General features: G+C 34.3%; 1 protein-coding gene across 3 annotated transcripts in view; it reads right to left on the bottom strand.

The window, feature by feature from the left end:
- Positions 1-16,282, bottom strand: part of SNX29 (sorting nexin 29) — an 82,691-nt gene that overhangs the window by 21,034 nt on the left and 45,375 nt on the right. For 2 of the 3 annotated variants that reach the window (XM_085237649.1, XM_085237650.1), the window contains 2 exons: positions 12,157-12,297; positions 80-219 (listed from right to left, as the gene is read on the bottom strand). In XM_085237649.1, the coding sequence (XP_085093775.1) occupies positions 80-219; positions 12,157-12,297 (281 nt within the window). Of the gene's footprint in view, positions 1-79; positions 220-12,156; positions 12,298-13,398; positions 13,621-16,282 lie in introns of those variants that run through there. The other variant, XR_014886824.1, reaches the window with a different exon arrangement.

The following is a 16,282-nucleotide window of genomic DNA, read 5'->3' as shown; positions in this document are numbered from 1 at the left end:
TTTGGGAGATGTCAGAAGTATATTTTAAATTGTTACAAAAAAGGCTAAATATTTTCTTGAATACTTGACAGATACTTACACAAAGAAGGGCATCAGCTGAATTAGAGTCTCTTTTTTGGGATTGGCTGTGAATTCTGGCACAACTTGAATAACTTTGTTCATTACATTCCTTAGGTAATTTTGCAGCTGTTTGCGGCGCTCTTCTACAAATTTTGCATCCTAAAAATAGAAAGAAAAAAAAAGTAGTGCAAATAATTTTTTTAAATTTCCAATTCTATTGTATCAATAATAACTGTTCTAATAAGCATCCAATTTAATCTTTTGATGATCCATGTATCCATGTATATTCTGTTTAAAGAAAATGTTGGTGATTTGTAAAAACATGCAAACAAGGAATAAACACCTTGACTCTGCACTTGAATAAAGACAGTCACATTCAACCTAGCAAAAAACCCGTCACAAAAACATCCACTGATACCGACTTCTCTACTTGGCAGAATCTCTTCTGTGAACCACAATTCTTTTTCCAATAGCAGATCTGCAAAAATCATCAGATGTTGCCTGGATTGTGCAACAAGCAAGTTCCATCTCAGAAATGCAGGCATGCTGATTACCTGGTTTCAATGTCAGAATAAGGACTTTAGGAACAAAGTCAAAATCACAATTAGCTGTAGTTCTCAAAAGGAGAGTATTTTGTAGAATGTCTGTTCAGCCTTCATTATTTGTCTAAGAAATATGATCGAAACCATTCTGTGTTTCTTGCAAAAATAAAAGACAACTCAATAATACAGTACAGTAAATACAGTTTACATGCCACCAGAGAATTTCAGTATATTAAAAAGATCAAGTCATGCAGGGGATTCAGATTTGAAGATTACTCCTTCCTTCAGAAAAACAGACTAATTCATCATCAAAGCAGGGAAGCTCCTTTGAATTCAGGACAATCACTGCAGAGTTCCTAGAACCCTTACTAACATTTTGTTCTTGTATCTCATTAGAAGTTGGCAGTCAGGGCAATACTTTTATGAGACAGAGAGAATGAGAAAAGATTCTGAATGGCATTTCCCAAAGTAGACCTTCAAATTCAGAGTTATAAAATCCACCATGTTAACTGAAGCACATTTGCAAATATTGGCAACAAAGACATTCTAAAAAAGCCTAAGCTTATTTTCACCTTCAACGCGTATTTTCTCTTGACCTTTGTTTGCAGATGAATATTTAACAGCCTGTAATTACTGCAGACGTTCGTTTTACAGGCATTAAAATGCTACACAGTGCTTCTTTAAGTTCACAAAATTTCAATGTATATACAAATACACTTTTTTCTTCTGTTTTCTAGACGTGAACTTCTATTGATGATCAACGATGATTTGACATTCAAAAGTTGTATTAACACACAGAAGAATCAAGATCAGTAGAGAAATAAAGATGAAAGCAAACAAACACTACCACAACCATGTTATATAGTTCACTGTTTCTTTTCCATCAGTTACATTACTTTGTTTTTCAGCAAGTTTACTACATTCATGCACGTCCCCCACAGGTCATGCAGCAAATATTTCTAGTGTTAAATGACTTACTGAATAATGAAAAACTAAAGCAGCCTGAAAACTCTTGGAAAATGATATTTCATGTAGAAAAGTTCTTAATTGTTAACACCTCATGCAACCCACTCCACAGTCACACCCCTGCGCCCCCAACCTAGTACAGTCACTGCTTGGTCAGAACAGAGCAACAGCTTGCTCACGCCTAGCAGTACTAATCAAGTCGGACAAGAGTGCAGAACAGAAGTCTACACAAGCTGTTGGGAAATGTTAAAGCAAAAATTTTTACATGTGCTGACACATAATAGAAATAAATAGAATGTGAGGAATAAATAAATCGAGTCAATTTTCACTAAGATATTCATTTCACCTGTTCTACTAGTTCTCTGGCTAGCTCAAGGAGCAACTTTTCCTTGTTATCTTTTCACTCAAAGGATTTCCATCAGCACACACATCAGTCGAGACACTGATTTGCTACTGCCAGCTGCATGAGGCAGAAGACAGCAAAGCATGTCACAGGGTGTCCCACATCAATCTCAAAAAAAGAGCTTTCGTGAAACAACTTTGGTACTGAAAGCTATAACCACAGGAATGCCAAGCAATGCTTGGCCTGAGAGAAAATTTTATATATGGAGTAATCCTTTCCCCTGCTCTAGGCTATGTAGTACAGAGACATGAGGAGCATCCCTTTGCTCTGCAAGCCTGCACCCAACCCTGAGGCAGCCTCAGGTTTGATCCCTTCCAGAGAACCAGCCTCATCCCCCACTGCACTTTCTTGATTCTGTTTTTATCGCTTCCCTCAATATTGTTTTACCAAGCCCCCCCAGAATTTTTATTTATTTGTAATACAATCATTAGCAGTTCTTCAATTAGGACTTTTTGGTCACAAATCCTCAACAACATTATTTGTGAGGAAATCATTTTAATTAGGTTAAAATTTGTTCTGCTTTCTTTAATCCCACCTCTTTGCTGCACATGTATTTAAACAAGCACATTCCTTCTCGCAGGCAGGACCACTACCTCGGTTATAAACACAGGAACAAAATGCCAAATGCAGGTACTTTTCATTGCTCATGTTAATGTAAATCATGTCCCTAACTACAGATGCTATCTGCACAAAGTCTTCTAGTTAATCTGCTAGAAGATGCTTGGAGAATGCATTTTTACTGTTTATAGTTGATCTAACCAGTGCTCATAACATAGGTTTTTTTCTGCCATTTCTTCAAGTGAAATACTGAAAAAAAAAAAAAGAAAAAAAAAACACAGGAGCTAAACTCAACCTTGAAACACAGTTAAAAAAGCTTTTAGCCTGATCTAAATTTAAACTCCAAAATAAGCACTGAGCAATCTCTACCACAACTTTCTTTACCATGCCCACTTTCCTCATCAGAAGCAATGTAATCTAGGATCAGAACGATGTAGATGCATGTCTGTGCTTTGTCATCACAGGTTTCACAACAGTAGATTGGCTACTCAGAAATTACTTTATCATTCTTACTGCCAGTTAGGAGCAGTGACCAAGAGTTCTTGTCATAAGCCCGTAAAATAGAGCAGTTGGTAAATAAAACCCATTGAACCCAACTATCTACAATTTAGTATTTCATATACCTACTAACAAAGGATATTTTTACAAGCAGTAATTAAAAGGAAAGACGCTGTTTCAGACTTATTAGTAATGTAAAAACACTTTCTGTGGTAACTCGGTGATTATACGTAATTTTATCTGTCAAAACGTGCATATCAATTTACACAAAAAACAACAAAGATCTTTCTCTAAGACTCAATATATGAAGTTGTGCATGCCCCAATCTGCCTGTAATTTGGAGACAAGGTCTTTTTTTTTTTTTTTTTTTTTTTCAAATTACAAACAAATTACATTTACCCTTGCAAAATCTCTAGCATTTCACAGATTAAATATTTAATACTTTTTTTTTTCCTCCAGAAAGCACATACATACACCAGTACTAAATAAAGGAAGGCATTGTCTCACTGACAAGTTACTAATATGGTTCAAAAAGAGAGCTGCTCTCAGAAATACGTAATAGAAAAAAGATCTGAAATTCAAGAGAAATATATAGAAGAAAATGAATTGGTAGGATGATCACATAGTAGGCTTTGTCATTAACAAGGAGAATAAAGAACATCTTGAATCATCAAGCTAGCCATTTAACCAGTTCTGTTATGAAAAGCTTTTTCTTTGTCTCATAAATACCTCAAGTAATCTTTTTAACTGCAAAAAAGTTTTATGAATTTTACCTGTTTTTATCACATATGTTGCTTATTTTTCAAAAAAGACATCACTAACAGGAGTCAAAGAACAGATTATAAATATAAATACTTGAGTAACTGCAGAATTTATTTTTTCCCCCTAAAAGTACATACCAAAAATGGCACTAGAACCATCCTCATACATATTTAGATCCTATACCTTCAGGAGCTATAACTGTTTATAGAACACAAACTATATATCACTTGAAATTATTACAAAAAAAAAGGTGATTTTATGAGCAGCTTTCTTCATTTCAATGTAGAACACAGTGGATCCTTCCATAACCACTTCGGGAACATTCATTTTTAAGCACTTTCTTCTGAACAACAGGCTACAATCTCACTAATTGACTAATTGTAAAACCAAAATGCAAGGCTAACTGGCCCTTTCAGTTCTGCTAAACGTGTCTGGTAGTAAACTGAACATTCCCTTCAGAATTGAAGAAATTTAACTATTCCACATAAAACATCTCCTAGTCTGTTCTTGATGAGCCCAGTCCTTAAACCCACAGAACTACATGTGGCAAAAGGGTGTTTAAAGCAGACAGCTTTGATTTTAAGATCTGAGATTTCAATTCAGACAAACTCTTCACACACTCACCTGTCCTATGGACAGCTACTATTGCTCTTTGTAAAGATGCTGAATCTGACTTACTCTCTGTCTGAAAGGTAGCTCTGTTCTGGCTGAAGAGAAAGCCTCTCATATTCAGTGTCACTTGAATTACAACCCCTGACAGCATCCAGCAACTATCAGTGACTCATTTATACAAAAAATACAGACATTCTGACATAAGTCTGTAGGCATCTTGGTCACATTTACCATCAATTCATATGAATTCATAACTGCACACAAATTGTTAAATGAGATCTAGCACACCAGCATAAACACTCAAAACACAAAAAATAAAACTGCTATGGGTTCTGGACAATTACTCTCCCAAATTATTTCCTTGCCCACAGTTCAACAGCATATATTTTTTCATTAACAGTTCACAAAATTTCAGTTAATAACCGAAATTGTTTCAGGTTGCAGATGCATTAAAGCACATCTGGGAAAATACTCATTCTTCTTGTTTAATTTGGAATTTATATCACCCACAATATTTTATAAAATTGTTTTTGACTGAGAATTTGCCAAATTTCTGCCCACAAGATACCAGTACCAAACTACAAATTTCTAAGAACAAGAATATATAATAGAAATCTTAAAGACTGTCAAAAGATGTTAAAAGATTTTTAAGCTTTAAAAACAAGAAGCAGAGCCTGACATACCAAACTTAATGTTACTGTGTTTTGCAATACTTCATTACAGGCCAAGTTAACTCCAGCTTGCAGCTCAAATCATTTCACACAACTGCTGGTCTTTCAATAGACTGCTATTATGTAGCAGATGGCGAAATTTCATTATTAGTGGGAAGCTCACTTAAGGTGATTCAAACATTTTCCATCAACTGTTGAAAGTGGTATGATTGCCATGGTTACCTGCCATGATTTAGGGACAAACACATTCTGGTTTGCTGCTGCTGCAAACAATATAAACCCCCCCGTTTCTGATGCTCTAAATACCAGTTATCATTTATCTAACCTATTGTTAGTGCAAGGGTAAAAATTAAAAAAAAAAAAAAAAAAAAAAAAAAAAAAACACAGCTCAGGGTTCAACTCAACTCAAAAGCAAATACAGCTTAGGACTTTAACAAGAGCTGTATCAACCTCTGCAATATCACATCTAGAATCCTTTCCTAAATAAACCTAACAACAGTGCTATTATAGAAGAACCTGTACATGCAGAAATAAGATTTTGGTGAACTTTAATATTTTGCACCGCTTTGGTTAATCAGCCCTTAAAAAGTTATATCACTTTTTCTTTACAAGTTGTATACCTCTAAATGAAGCTGGAAATCAGAGCTAGAACGGGAACTAAATAATCAATTGCTGATCCACTCCCATCATTTCATTACTATTATGCCAAAATAAGTCATCTTCAAATTACTAAAGTTACATTTCCATCCTACTTGTAAAACCAATTTCTGTACAGCAGAAAAAGACTAGCATTACATGACAAAACATGAGCATAGAATGCATGGAATTACCAGAAGTGATTATCCCACTGTGCGATTTTCTGTACATTTCTTGCTCAACGAGACAAACAGGAATTCAAGGGGATAAGATACAAAGAATAAATCAAGGAACTGCCACTTTAGAAATCTTTTTTTCACTAAAGAAAAAGATTTTCTACATGATGGTAATCATTACTCTGGATTTCTCTTGCCAAAATAGCTGACTCATTTTCAACTCTACCCTTCTGCTCTACTTCATTTTACTGATCCCAGAAAGAAAGCAATCCTTTCAGATAAGTAATTTGAAAGCAACACTTTCATTAGCATTTCTAATTGCTTGATACTTCTGACATCTCCTGCCACAACGCACAGAGCTGCCCAGTAAATTACTGGAGATGACTGCTTGGTCACCAGAACAGTTGCAAGCTCTATCTATACCTCACAAAAATGTCAGTTTTTTTCCCCCCAAATGGTAATTTTTGAAAGAACTCTTACTTTGAGTAAGAGAGTAGTTTATATATCATTGCATGACCTAACTGGCCATACTAAGGTTTTACTCATACTTTCTTAGAATAAAAAACATGGCTGATTAGATCTTCTCCAAGCACAAGCATGTTAACAGATATGTAGAAATGCACTTGAACAGTGGAAACTCTGCTAGCCCCATAAAAATAGCTGGAATTCCTTTTCAGTGTAAGCCTGGAACCTTAATCACAAGCTTGTTAGCATTTTCAAGCAAGCCTGCATCCAGCCAAAAGGATAAGCCTTCTCAAAACCCTCACTGAGAAAAAAATGTTTAGTCTGAAAAAAAATATATATATCAACAAAAACGAGAAAGCTTAAGAACAAAACCAGAACTAATCTGTTTTCAGTCCTGTGCTTAATTCCACTGCTAGAAACATTCAATTGGTAATGTTATGCTAACTAAATCCAGGCTCATCTAAATATTTTATTATTTAAAAGCATAAATGTTTACTACATATCTATTTGTCAACTGGTTAGGAATCAACTGTTCATTAAAAAACACAAAATGCAACCTCCAGCATTACCCCTAGGGCTTATATCTTTGCTCACCTGTCGAGCAGAGAAATCTTATTTCTATTTTATCCTTAGTCTTAGTATGTATCAGTCTACTCTTTATTCAGGAGCTTATAGAAGCTATGAAAAGATTTCATGAAATTGAGACCCATTTTCATTAGCCTATGTTGCAGCAATAACAAAAATGTTAGGTAAAATTCATCTCCTACTCAAAAGACTAGATTCCTTTAATAGAAATTTCATTTAGATACCCTCTAATAGGATCTACTATCAATTCTCATTGCCCATTTGTTTTTCTTTTAATAATGCCTGCATGTAAAGATATTTTACAAGGAACAGTGAGTAAAGCCAAATTTTTCTTTCAGAAAAGATATCCTGCATTTTGCATGATCTGAAATATTCAGTTTTCTCCACTAAGTTACACCAAGTACTTCCATTATTAGCAGTACCCAAAAAGCTATATACCAAAGGGAGATTAGAATATATTTTATAATAATACAATGAAGTTATTTGCTACAAAATTTCTGTAATATAAAAAACAATTTCCTACTGATTTCTCTTCTCTTAGATAGTGATACAACCAAAAAATGGAAGAAAAAAAAATTCTCTTTCCAAGTGCTGTATACATAAAAGCTCAATTGCATCTATTCCAGTTAAAAGCTCAGAGGATCCGTGTGGGTCCAGGAATCCATTTTAGACACTGAGAGTGAAATGGGCTGGATGGACCAGACCATTGGTCTGACATAGTACGGCCATTTATCACTTCCCATAAACTAGGAATGAGAATTGCTTCTGCCATATACACACTTTTAAATAAAATATGTCATTGGATTTCAACTTACCTAAGACTCAAAACCTGAAGTACTCAGTAGCCTGCCTTGATGCACAAACGGTAGTGACAGAAAATTTCTAGTCACAGAAAGCTTAAGAATACTAATGGGAAAGATGAAGCTCTTTTTATTTCTGTCAGAACGGTACTTCAATTAAGTTACCTACTTGTGGACTGGATTGTATTAACTTAATCTCCATAATTAAGTGCCTTTGTGAACTGAGATTTCCACTTACAAAGTAACATGATAAATGCAAAGAAAAACATTTCTTTTATGGTTATAGAATGTCACATTAACATTGTTAAAGAATTAACATATATGGATAAATATGTAAAATTAATTTGAATACATTCCTGGATTGAACACAATAGAAACAGACCCCTTTCATTTCTTTATAATCAAACTAATGCACAAGAGCATGCCTGTCAAATTTATATTACTCATCATTTTTCCAAAATCCACAAGCAAGAGAGTATATGAAAATAACTTAGTGTTCTAGTTGATCTCACTAAGAGGGCTGAAAATTAAGATCTAATCACTTCAAAAAAAAAAAAAAAAAAATCAAGAACAATGTGGAATTCAGGCATAGATATTACATCACCCAATAGCAAATTAAGTAAGCATTAATGAAAGCAATAATCCACTTCAAATTATTCACTTTTAATTAAGGATTTATATTGCCAAACTTTCTCCCTTTAATAAATGTGTTCCAATTCTGAAACACCAAAGAGACATAATTTTCTACTAATTCTATTCAAAGATATCAGACATCAAAGCTTACTCCTAAGTATTATTTGCTCTACTGGCCCAAAGGCATTAGCTAGAAGTTTTGCTTTTTCTTTTTTTTTTCCCCCTCTCCTCTTTTCTAAGTCACAGCTCACTATCACAGTGTGACTTTGACTAATTAATTTGATGAAGGATAGTTTCTGTGGCCTACTAAATCCCAGAAAGTACAAAAACACAAATATCCAATACTTCTGATTTCAATTCAAGTCAAATGTACTTAAATTTTAGTATGTCCTGAAGTGCTTTGCTGAATCAGAATGCAAAAACATCCAAGCCTAAAGTGGCTTCCTTCCCTAAGACTTCCCCATAAGACATTATTTTTGAGTCTTTCCTTTTCAAGATACCTATATTTCTTCTTTCATTGTCTGAGTAGCAGTTAAAAAAACTATCGTGGGAATAAAAAATTGCAAGTGTACGCCCAACATATTTTACAAATACATATATTACAAGACAATTAAAATGTTAAAAATCATAAGTCTTAATGAAAATTATTTACAATTTAGAAAAGCTACGTACAGAAACACAAGCAACTTCATTGTGACATTTCTTACACATGCAAAGAAAAAACCGTTTCTTGTTTCTGCACAAAATGTGAATAAACTGAAGGAAGAATATGTATTCTTGCAAGGACTAATTATTAAGATTTTACCAATCAGTTGGCAGCAGCGCTGAACAATCATTAGTAGAATATACACAGCATGGAGACCGGAATAAATAAGAAAATACAAGCTTTACATGCATTTTTGTTAATTACTTCCTACCAATTTACTCACTTCAGTAACTACCTGTTTTGATTTGATTTAAAGCAACGTTAATTCTAACTTGCAACATGCAAATTAAATTGAGACAGTGAAGATAATTTTAACAGGCTGCAAGGCAAACATGGATAAACTGAATAACTGAATAAGAGGTTTCTTGACCAAAGCAGTATTCTTTCACCTTCACTGTTCACTCTAGACGAATTGATAACATCATTACAACAGTATTCTGTACATTAAACTTGTGCTTCCTTAAGTGTTAAGGCTACTTCCTAACCTTACATATCTATTTTGTTGAAACATCATGGAAATGGATTGTAAGATAAATTATTCTATCTTAAGGTAAACCAGTAAAAGGCATAAATACACTAAACACTTCAACAATTAATAAGAATATTAGATTCTTTGTTTTACAATTGTTCGTTATTTTCAGGTTTCCTTTCTACTTGGTGACAACTATTAACAAGTACATCGCCTTCTCATTCCTTTAAGATCTCTTCGCCAAAATTCTCCTTTTCTCTTTTTCTTTCAAAAACTGCAATTTTGCATTTGAACCTCATCTTCTTGATTTCTACAGCAATAAGCAAAAAAAATAAGAATTAAAACCTATAATTCTCCAGTTCTACATTACCATCCACTGCCAAGTTTTCTCGTCAGCGTTCTCATATTTTGCATCTTTGAGTAATGGCTCTGGGTCACTGTGCAGAACAGCACCCGCTTGTGTCTTGGAGGTTCCCTAAATCTGAGACATATACCTACACACCAGACTTAGTGCAGGTATCAAGGGAGCTGTTGATTACAGCAAAAGTCTCTTTCAATGCCACTGATTTAAAGTACATCACCTTCATCACCCTCACAGTACCAAGCCAAGTGTATTGAAGATGTGCAATTAATAATATCATTCAAAGTACAATCTGGATGGTTGCAAAAGCTCATAACATCACTGTCCGAAACTTAAGAAATATCCATGTTTATGTATTTACACATGGAGGACTATTTTATCAATATGCTCTTTTGGCACCTAATAATACTGAGGACTTGTAAAGGACGCAAAAGTCACAGACTGACCAAAACTGCAGAGGAATGCTCTTGTTAGTAGAATTTGGCTATAAAACTACTCTTTGGGTACTAATTTCAGATCATATTGATTAATCTAGATAAAGGAAGACAGCTAGAATACCATTAAAAATAGTATAGCAAACATAAGAGAGAGGAAAAAAAAATACTTCAGCTGAAATACAGCAGCGTATTGAAAAAGCAACAAGGCAACAAAGTCCATGAAAAATTTTTTTAAAAGTACAGCAGAAAAAGAGCTAGTAGTGAGTGCTTCTCTTCTAATGTTTATCACCAGTTATTTTAACGTGTAAGACCCCACATACACTTCTCAACCTATACTGGAAGTTCTACATAATTCCAAGACTGACAGACATTCTCAAGTGAATAAGTTCACTTCACATTGAAACTTAATACATTCCAGTTACTTTTCCAGTTGCTTTTCCATGGAAAGCAGAACCACCTCAAGGCCACTGCATAATCTCAGAATGTAATATGTCCCAAACGCTGCTATTTTTGCTGGATCTATTAGATAACTTTCACAGATATAAAGTCCATCTTAGTGCACAAACCTCTGTATCATTCCTAAATGCAGTATCTACTATGACATGGTACAGAAACATCTACTGCTAGGACAAAAATTTGCCTATACAATGGGCTGAGGAAATAAGCTTCCATGATGAACCAAGGGGAACTGATGTAAATGCATCACTTTGTGATTTCCATGCTTTTTACAGCAAGTAGCCAGGAAAGTAATCACTAATCAATACCAATTAAACAGTTGGTTAATATCTCACCATAGCACTCTTTCAGGAGTACAATGGATGGCACCCAGCAAAGTTACTTTTTCTGAGACCTGAGATGACAGAAATGATTGTGGGTTTTTACATGATTAAGGGAGAATTTCGGTTCAAAGCTAATGCATTGAAAGCAATACAAAGACTTTAATGACTTGCTCAACTATTACTTCTGTAGTTATCAATTGCGTACCTGAAGTAATAATTTAATTAGTATATAAAGTAATTAGGATGAAGGACTACAAAGAAAGCTTAAAAGAAGTCTTTCCTTATTTATTGAAGTGGCCAATATGCAACAACTTAAAAAAAAAAAAAAAATCAGCACCCAGTGGAAGTTATAAGCATGATTTAAATCCCTCATATTTTACTTGTGATAGTTAGATTTAGTTTTCAGGTTATTTATTCACTGTAAAGATGAATAACTTAAAACTTAAATCAGCTTTCAGGATGTATATTGAAGATTTTTGCCTTTTATTAAAACTATTAAACATCTTAGATTTTTGGTGATCAAGAATTGAATAATGTACTTTGGAAAAACCTTCTTTCATTTAAGGTCTTCAAACGAACAGTTTTACTGTCTGTAACATCAGTGTAGCTACAACAGATAAATAGCTCAAGCTTTTAAGTAACATTAAGCTTTCAGAATATTTGCATCTACTTTTTCTTAATCAGAAACTCTTTTCATTCTTTTCAGTTTAAGGACAGAATGCTGTCAAATTAGCATTAAAACATATAATCATGCACTGACGTCCTGGCTTCTTGTCTAATACATATCAAGAAGTTATACAATTATAAAAATTCTCTTTCCTCCCTTCCTTTCTCCCTTTAAAACAAATAAAAATAAAAAATAGAGCTCTAATACTTATACTGTCCATAAAAATAATGGAAAGTTTTAAAAATTGTTCAGAAATTCTCTGACCCATAGTCAATATGTAATTAAGGAAAATGATAATCATCTTTTTTGCATGTGTAAAGGAAAGGTTACTTTTTGAACTCTTACTGATACTATGAATTAATTTAATTACCTTATTTCCAATAGCTTTTTTTGGTGGAAAGTTAAAAGTCCTCACTTGGTGGTATTTACTCTGTAATTTATGATGCAAGCTTCTGAACTCTGCATATCTTCGATAAACATTCCATTCATCATCCTTTATTCTTATATAAACCTGCAAAACATAGACATGAAAGAAAATATTTTTTTTTCCCTAATTCTTAGACTATTTTTCAACTACTTCAACTTGCAACCCATTTCCTTCTCTTCTTAAGATTTCTATCTTTGATGAAACACTATGCCAACATTACAAAACAGTATGCCGGCTCACATATACACTGAAGGTCAACAGGCACATCTGGCCAGAAGAGCAGATCCCAAACTGCTCTTCCATTGCATCACCTCTTACTCATAAAGACTCCTAGTTTCAGATACTGATCTCCTCCCCCACTTTTAGACTTCATTTCCATGAAAGCTTTTCTCCCTACTTGAGGAGGAGCATTCAGGTACTGTGAACCCGTCCCAGAAAGAACACTGAAGGTACATATATAAAAAGAAACATGAGAAAACATATGAATCAGTCAGAATTAAACAGGAAGTCTGTTGAGGTGCAAAGGAATTTAGACATTAGAAGAATGTTTATTGATGATAATCTTCAGTGAGCAATATAACAACAGCCTTACCTGATTAGGCATGTTTATCTTTAATCTCATTATGTGCAACTTAAAAATGCTTATTACTCTGCAAATAAGGAAGATTTGCAAGTAGCCACGTAAATATTGGAATCTTGTTAAGAATCACAAAATCAGTTTCATTATCTTAAGTTTCAGCCACTGGTAATAACGGAATTCATCATGTGTTTTGTTTCTATTTGCTGTACACTTCACATGGAAGTGAAGTATGTATGTCCCACATGACAATATCCCCCAGTTGAGAAACACAACAAAATAATATTATTGCAATAGCCATCTTGCTTTAAAGTCACTAAACGAAACTGCAACTAATGACCACCACCTAGAGGTAAAATATAAATGCACACATTTGTTAAATTCTGATCTGGGCTCTGTCTTAGTCCCTGGGAATACAAGAAATTATTTTCTAATGGTAGGCTGACTGACCAACATCTGGCTATCAAAAAAGATTCACTAGAACAATGGTATAAAGTGATGGAAAGTGCAACAATGATAGCAGAGCAGCAAGATCCCAAGCTGCAGCAAGCTAGGAATCTCACAAACACAACAGCAGTAGGCACAGAAATAAGAGAAAAGCTACTTACCTTCAGAAGGCCTCAGGCAGGAATCTCCAGAGAGATCCCCTCACCTCCACTGCCAACACTTAAATGATCCCACCTGGGAAGGGGTGGATCCTGGCTCCACCCTTCCATCACTCACTGCATTGCATGCACCTGAGCTCCCATGGGCTGGACCTGCCTTCCCATCAGGTGCTCCATCACTGGCTCAAGCTGTGACTTGCACTTCCACAACAAACGGTCATCAAACTGTACAGATCATGAACATCAGTCACCAGAAAACACCCTTCTAACCAAAGAATGAATAAATAGTCCCCATGAATTATGGAAACGTAACAAGAATAGGAACTGTTCATTGAATTCACATCCATCTGCTCAGGTGCAAACTAATTACAATACTGATTTGTGAGCACTAATACATGGCAAGGCAATATTCAAGATACAAGCCCAAAGCAAAACAAAGCACAGCAAGTATAGAGAGGCTGTGCTTCTGAATAAGTTAGAATGAGTCTGTAGTGGAAGGAAAGGTTTACTAATCATACTTATTTCCATTTTAGGTCTGCATTAGACTTTCTTATCACAATATTACAACAGCAACTCATTTTTGGTTAATCCTACATTACGATCTCCAAGTTTCTTCAACTGGTCAGCTTCTGCAAGGCATACTGATCACAACATTTACACAATTCAGAAAACTCTCCGGTGAATTCTTAAATTTATTTCTCAGATTTTTGTATTTTGTGTTCATTTTTAGATAAACACAAAATATAGTTATATATATATACAGAAATGTTGTCCATCTTCCAAAACAGAGCTACTTAAGAGATATCCCGATAAAAAAAAAAGTAAGATCTGTGTTTTGCTTGATTTTTCTTCAATTTAACTAGCCCAATAATTTTTTAGATCCATGTGAATTTAAAGTATTTGCATACACTGAGGTAAGAAGTCTCAAATTCCAATTATGTTGGAGAGAAAACCACTGTCAGAATTTTTCTAAGTTCAACCTAGAAATTTCAATAGATGTTCTGATATATTGAAACAGATAAAAATCTCATGCCTTTCACGATATGAAAGATTGCTACTGTACTCTAATTACTAGTTTAAGGAATCTTACCTTATTTCAGTTCCTATTCCCACCACAAATATCTGCTCTTCTGTACACGTAAGCCTTCTCTACTTTTCAGTTTATAAATTCTCTTGTGGTCATTAAGTACCAATAACTGAGTCCCGCATTTAAATTTGTCCCTCCTGTGAAAGCTCCCTTTATTCCAGAAACATCAAGTCCTGATCCAATCTGTTTCTTCTTCAAGTTTTATTTCATTCATGTGCCAAAATATTGGATCTCCACCTCTCTGATGTCCTTTATACCCTCTTTTACCCTGTGTCACCAATTACCAAATAGACTGATATCTTCCCCAAGATTTCTTAGATGCTGATCCAAAAATGTGAAGTTTATCTTTCCCCACTTAACAGGTAAATTTTCTTGTGTTACTCTAGAGAATAACAAAATTGAACTCCATAACACATAGCTACCTCTTGTCAGCAGGACTCTCTATCTTCAGATGACTATTCACAGTTCAAGAGGAAAGAAATCCCTAAATGCCTATTTAATTTTAAAAGCTCTATGCCACAAACGCCAAGGTTTCTTTATCATTATTTATTGCAGTTACTATTTATTTATTGCCATAATCTGGATGTTGACCTACTACTGTGAAATGGTGATATTTCAGAAAACAAATGAAAAAAATTTTGAAGGGAACATCATAAATGCAAGTAAGTGTACAACCAATTTTATCTCTCTTTTTCACTAACATGATACACCATCTAACGGATTCAACATCCACAGCTTACTGATACAAGTAGATGGCTTTTGTTAATTTCAAAGAAAATTCTAGATGGTGCTAAGATGCGAGTGCTTATTATTCTGCTTCTCACAACTGTACCCTTGAACTCAGTCTGAACACAAAATGTAGCTGTTTCTAGATCTTGTCTTTAACTTAAGATTTATAACCACTAAATACTGCCAGTTAATTTCTGGTACAGGAGTGTGATGCAACTCTGCAAATACAGAGGTCTGCTTAGAATTTCCACATCTAATAATATTCATTACAAAATATTGCTTGCCATAGGAGTGCATAGGTGTATTTCTCAGATTGTCTAGAAAACTTAATTTTTAACAGAAATTAAAGAAACAATCTGATGGTTGAACTTTTATTAACAATTATTCTGGAGCATATTCCATCTACATTCATAACATCTGCTTTTTTTGTTGTTTGTTTTGTTTTTAAGGATAGAAAAAATTTGAACGTGAGATCTGAAGAATACTGAATTACTAGCACAACAGAAGGAAAGGTTTTGAAATGCCCTTCAAAAAAAACTTTAAAATTCTGCAATAAAATTAAAAACAAATACATATATGCTCCTAATTTAAGAAGTACAAACACAAAATCGGTATCAATTTTGATGAGACACAGCTACCCAGATTACTGCTAAGATACTGCTAAGAAGAATAATTTATAACTCCAGGTTGAGAGATGACATACTCTACTGATAAGTTCATACTTTTCCACATTATTTGACATATCCACCCTCTTTTGGACATTTCCAATCCACATGATAAGTATTTGGTAGTTAATTTTCTGCTAGAAATATATATTGATGGGTTAAAAGGGACAGTTCTTCGGTGCATCAGTAATAAATCTGAAATACCAAATCTGACACTGGCTTCTACTCTACATCAACTGAAAGAATGCTCCAGAGATATGTAATTTCTAACCAGCAGAGGTAGACAAGACAGCACAGAAGAGCAGGGAAGATGAAGATAACCTCTTTAGCTTTCGAATAACAGAAAAAGCAGAAGAAATCAATTCATTAATCAAATATATTTAGATGAATTTCACTTGGGAAAGCA

Source organism: Meleagris gallopavo, chromosome 16 (assembly GCF_905368555.1).
Source record: "Meleagris gallopavo chromosome 16, MGAL_WU_HG_1.1, whole genome shotgun sequence".
Classification (NCBI taxonomy): Eukaryota; Metazoa; Chordata; class Aves; order Galliformes; family Phasianidae; genus Meleagris; species Meleagris gallopavo.
This window is presented reverse-complemented; position numbering and strand designations above follow the sequence as displayed.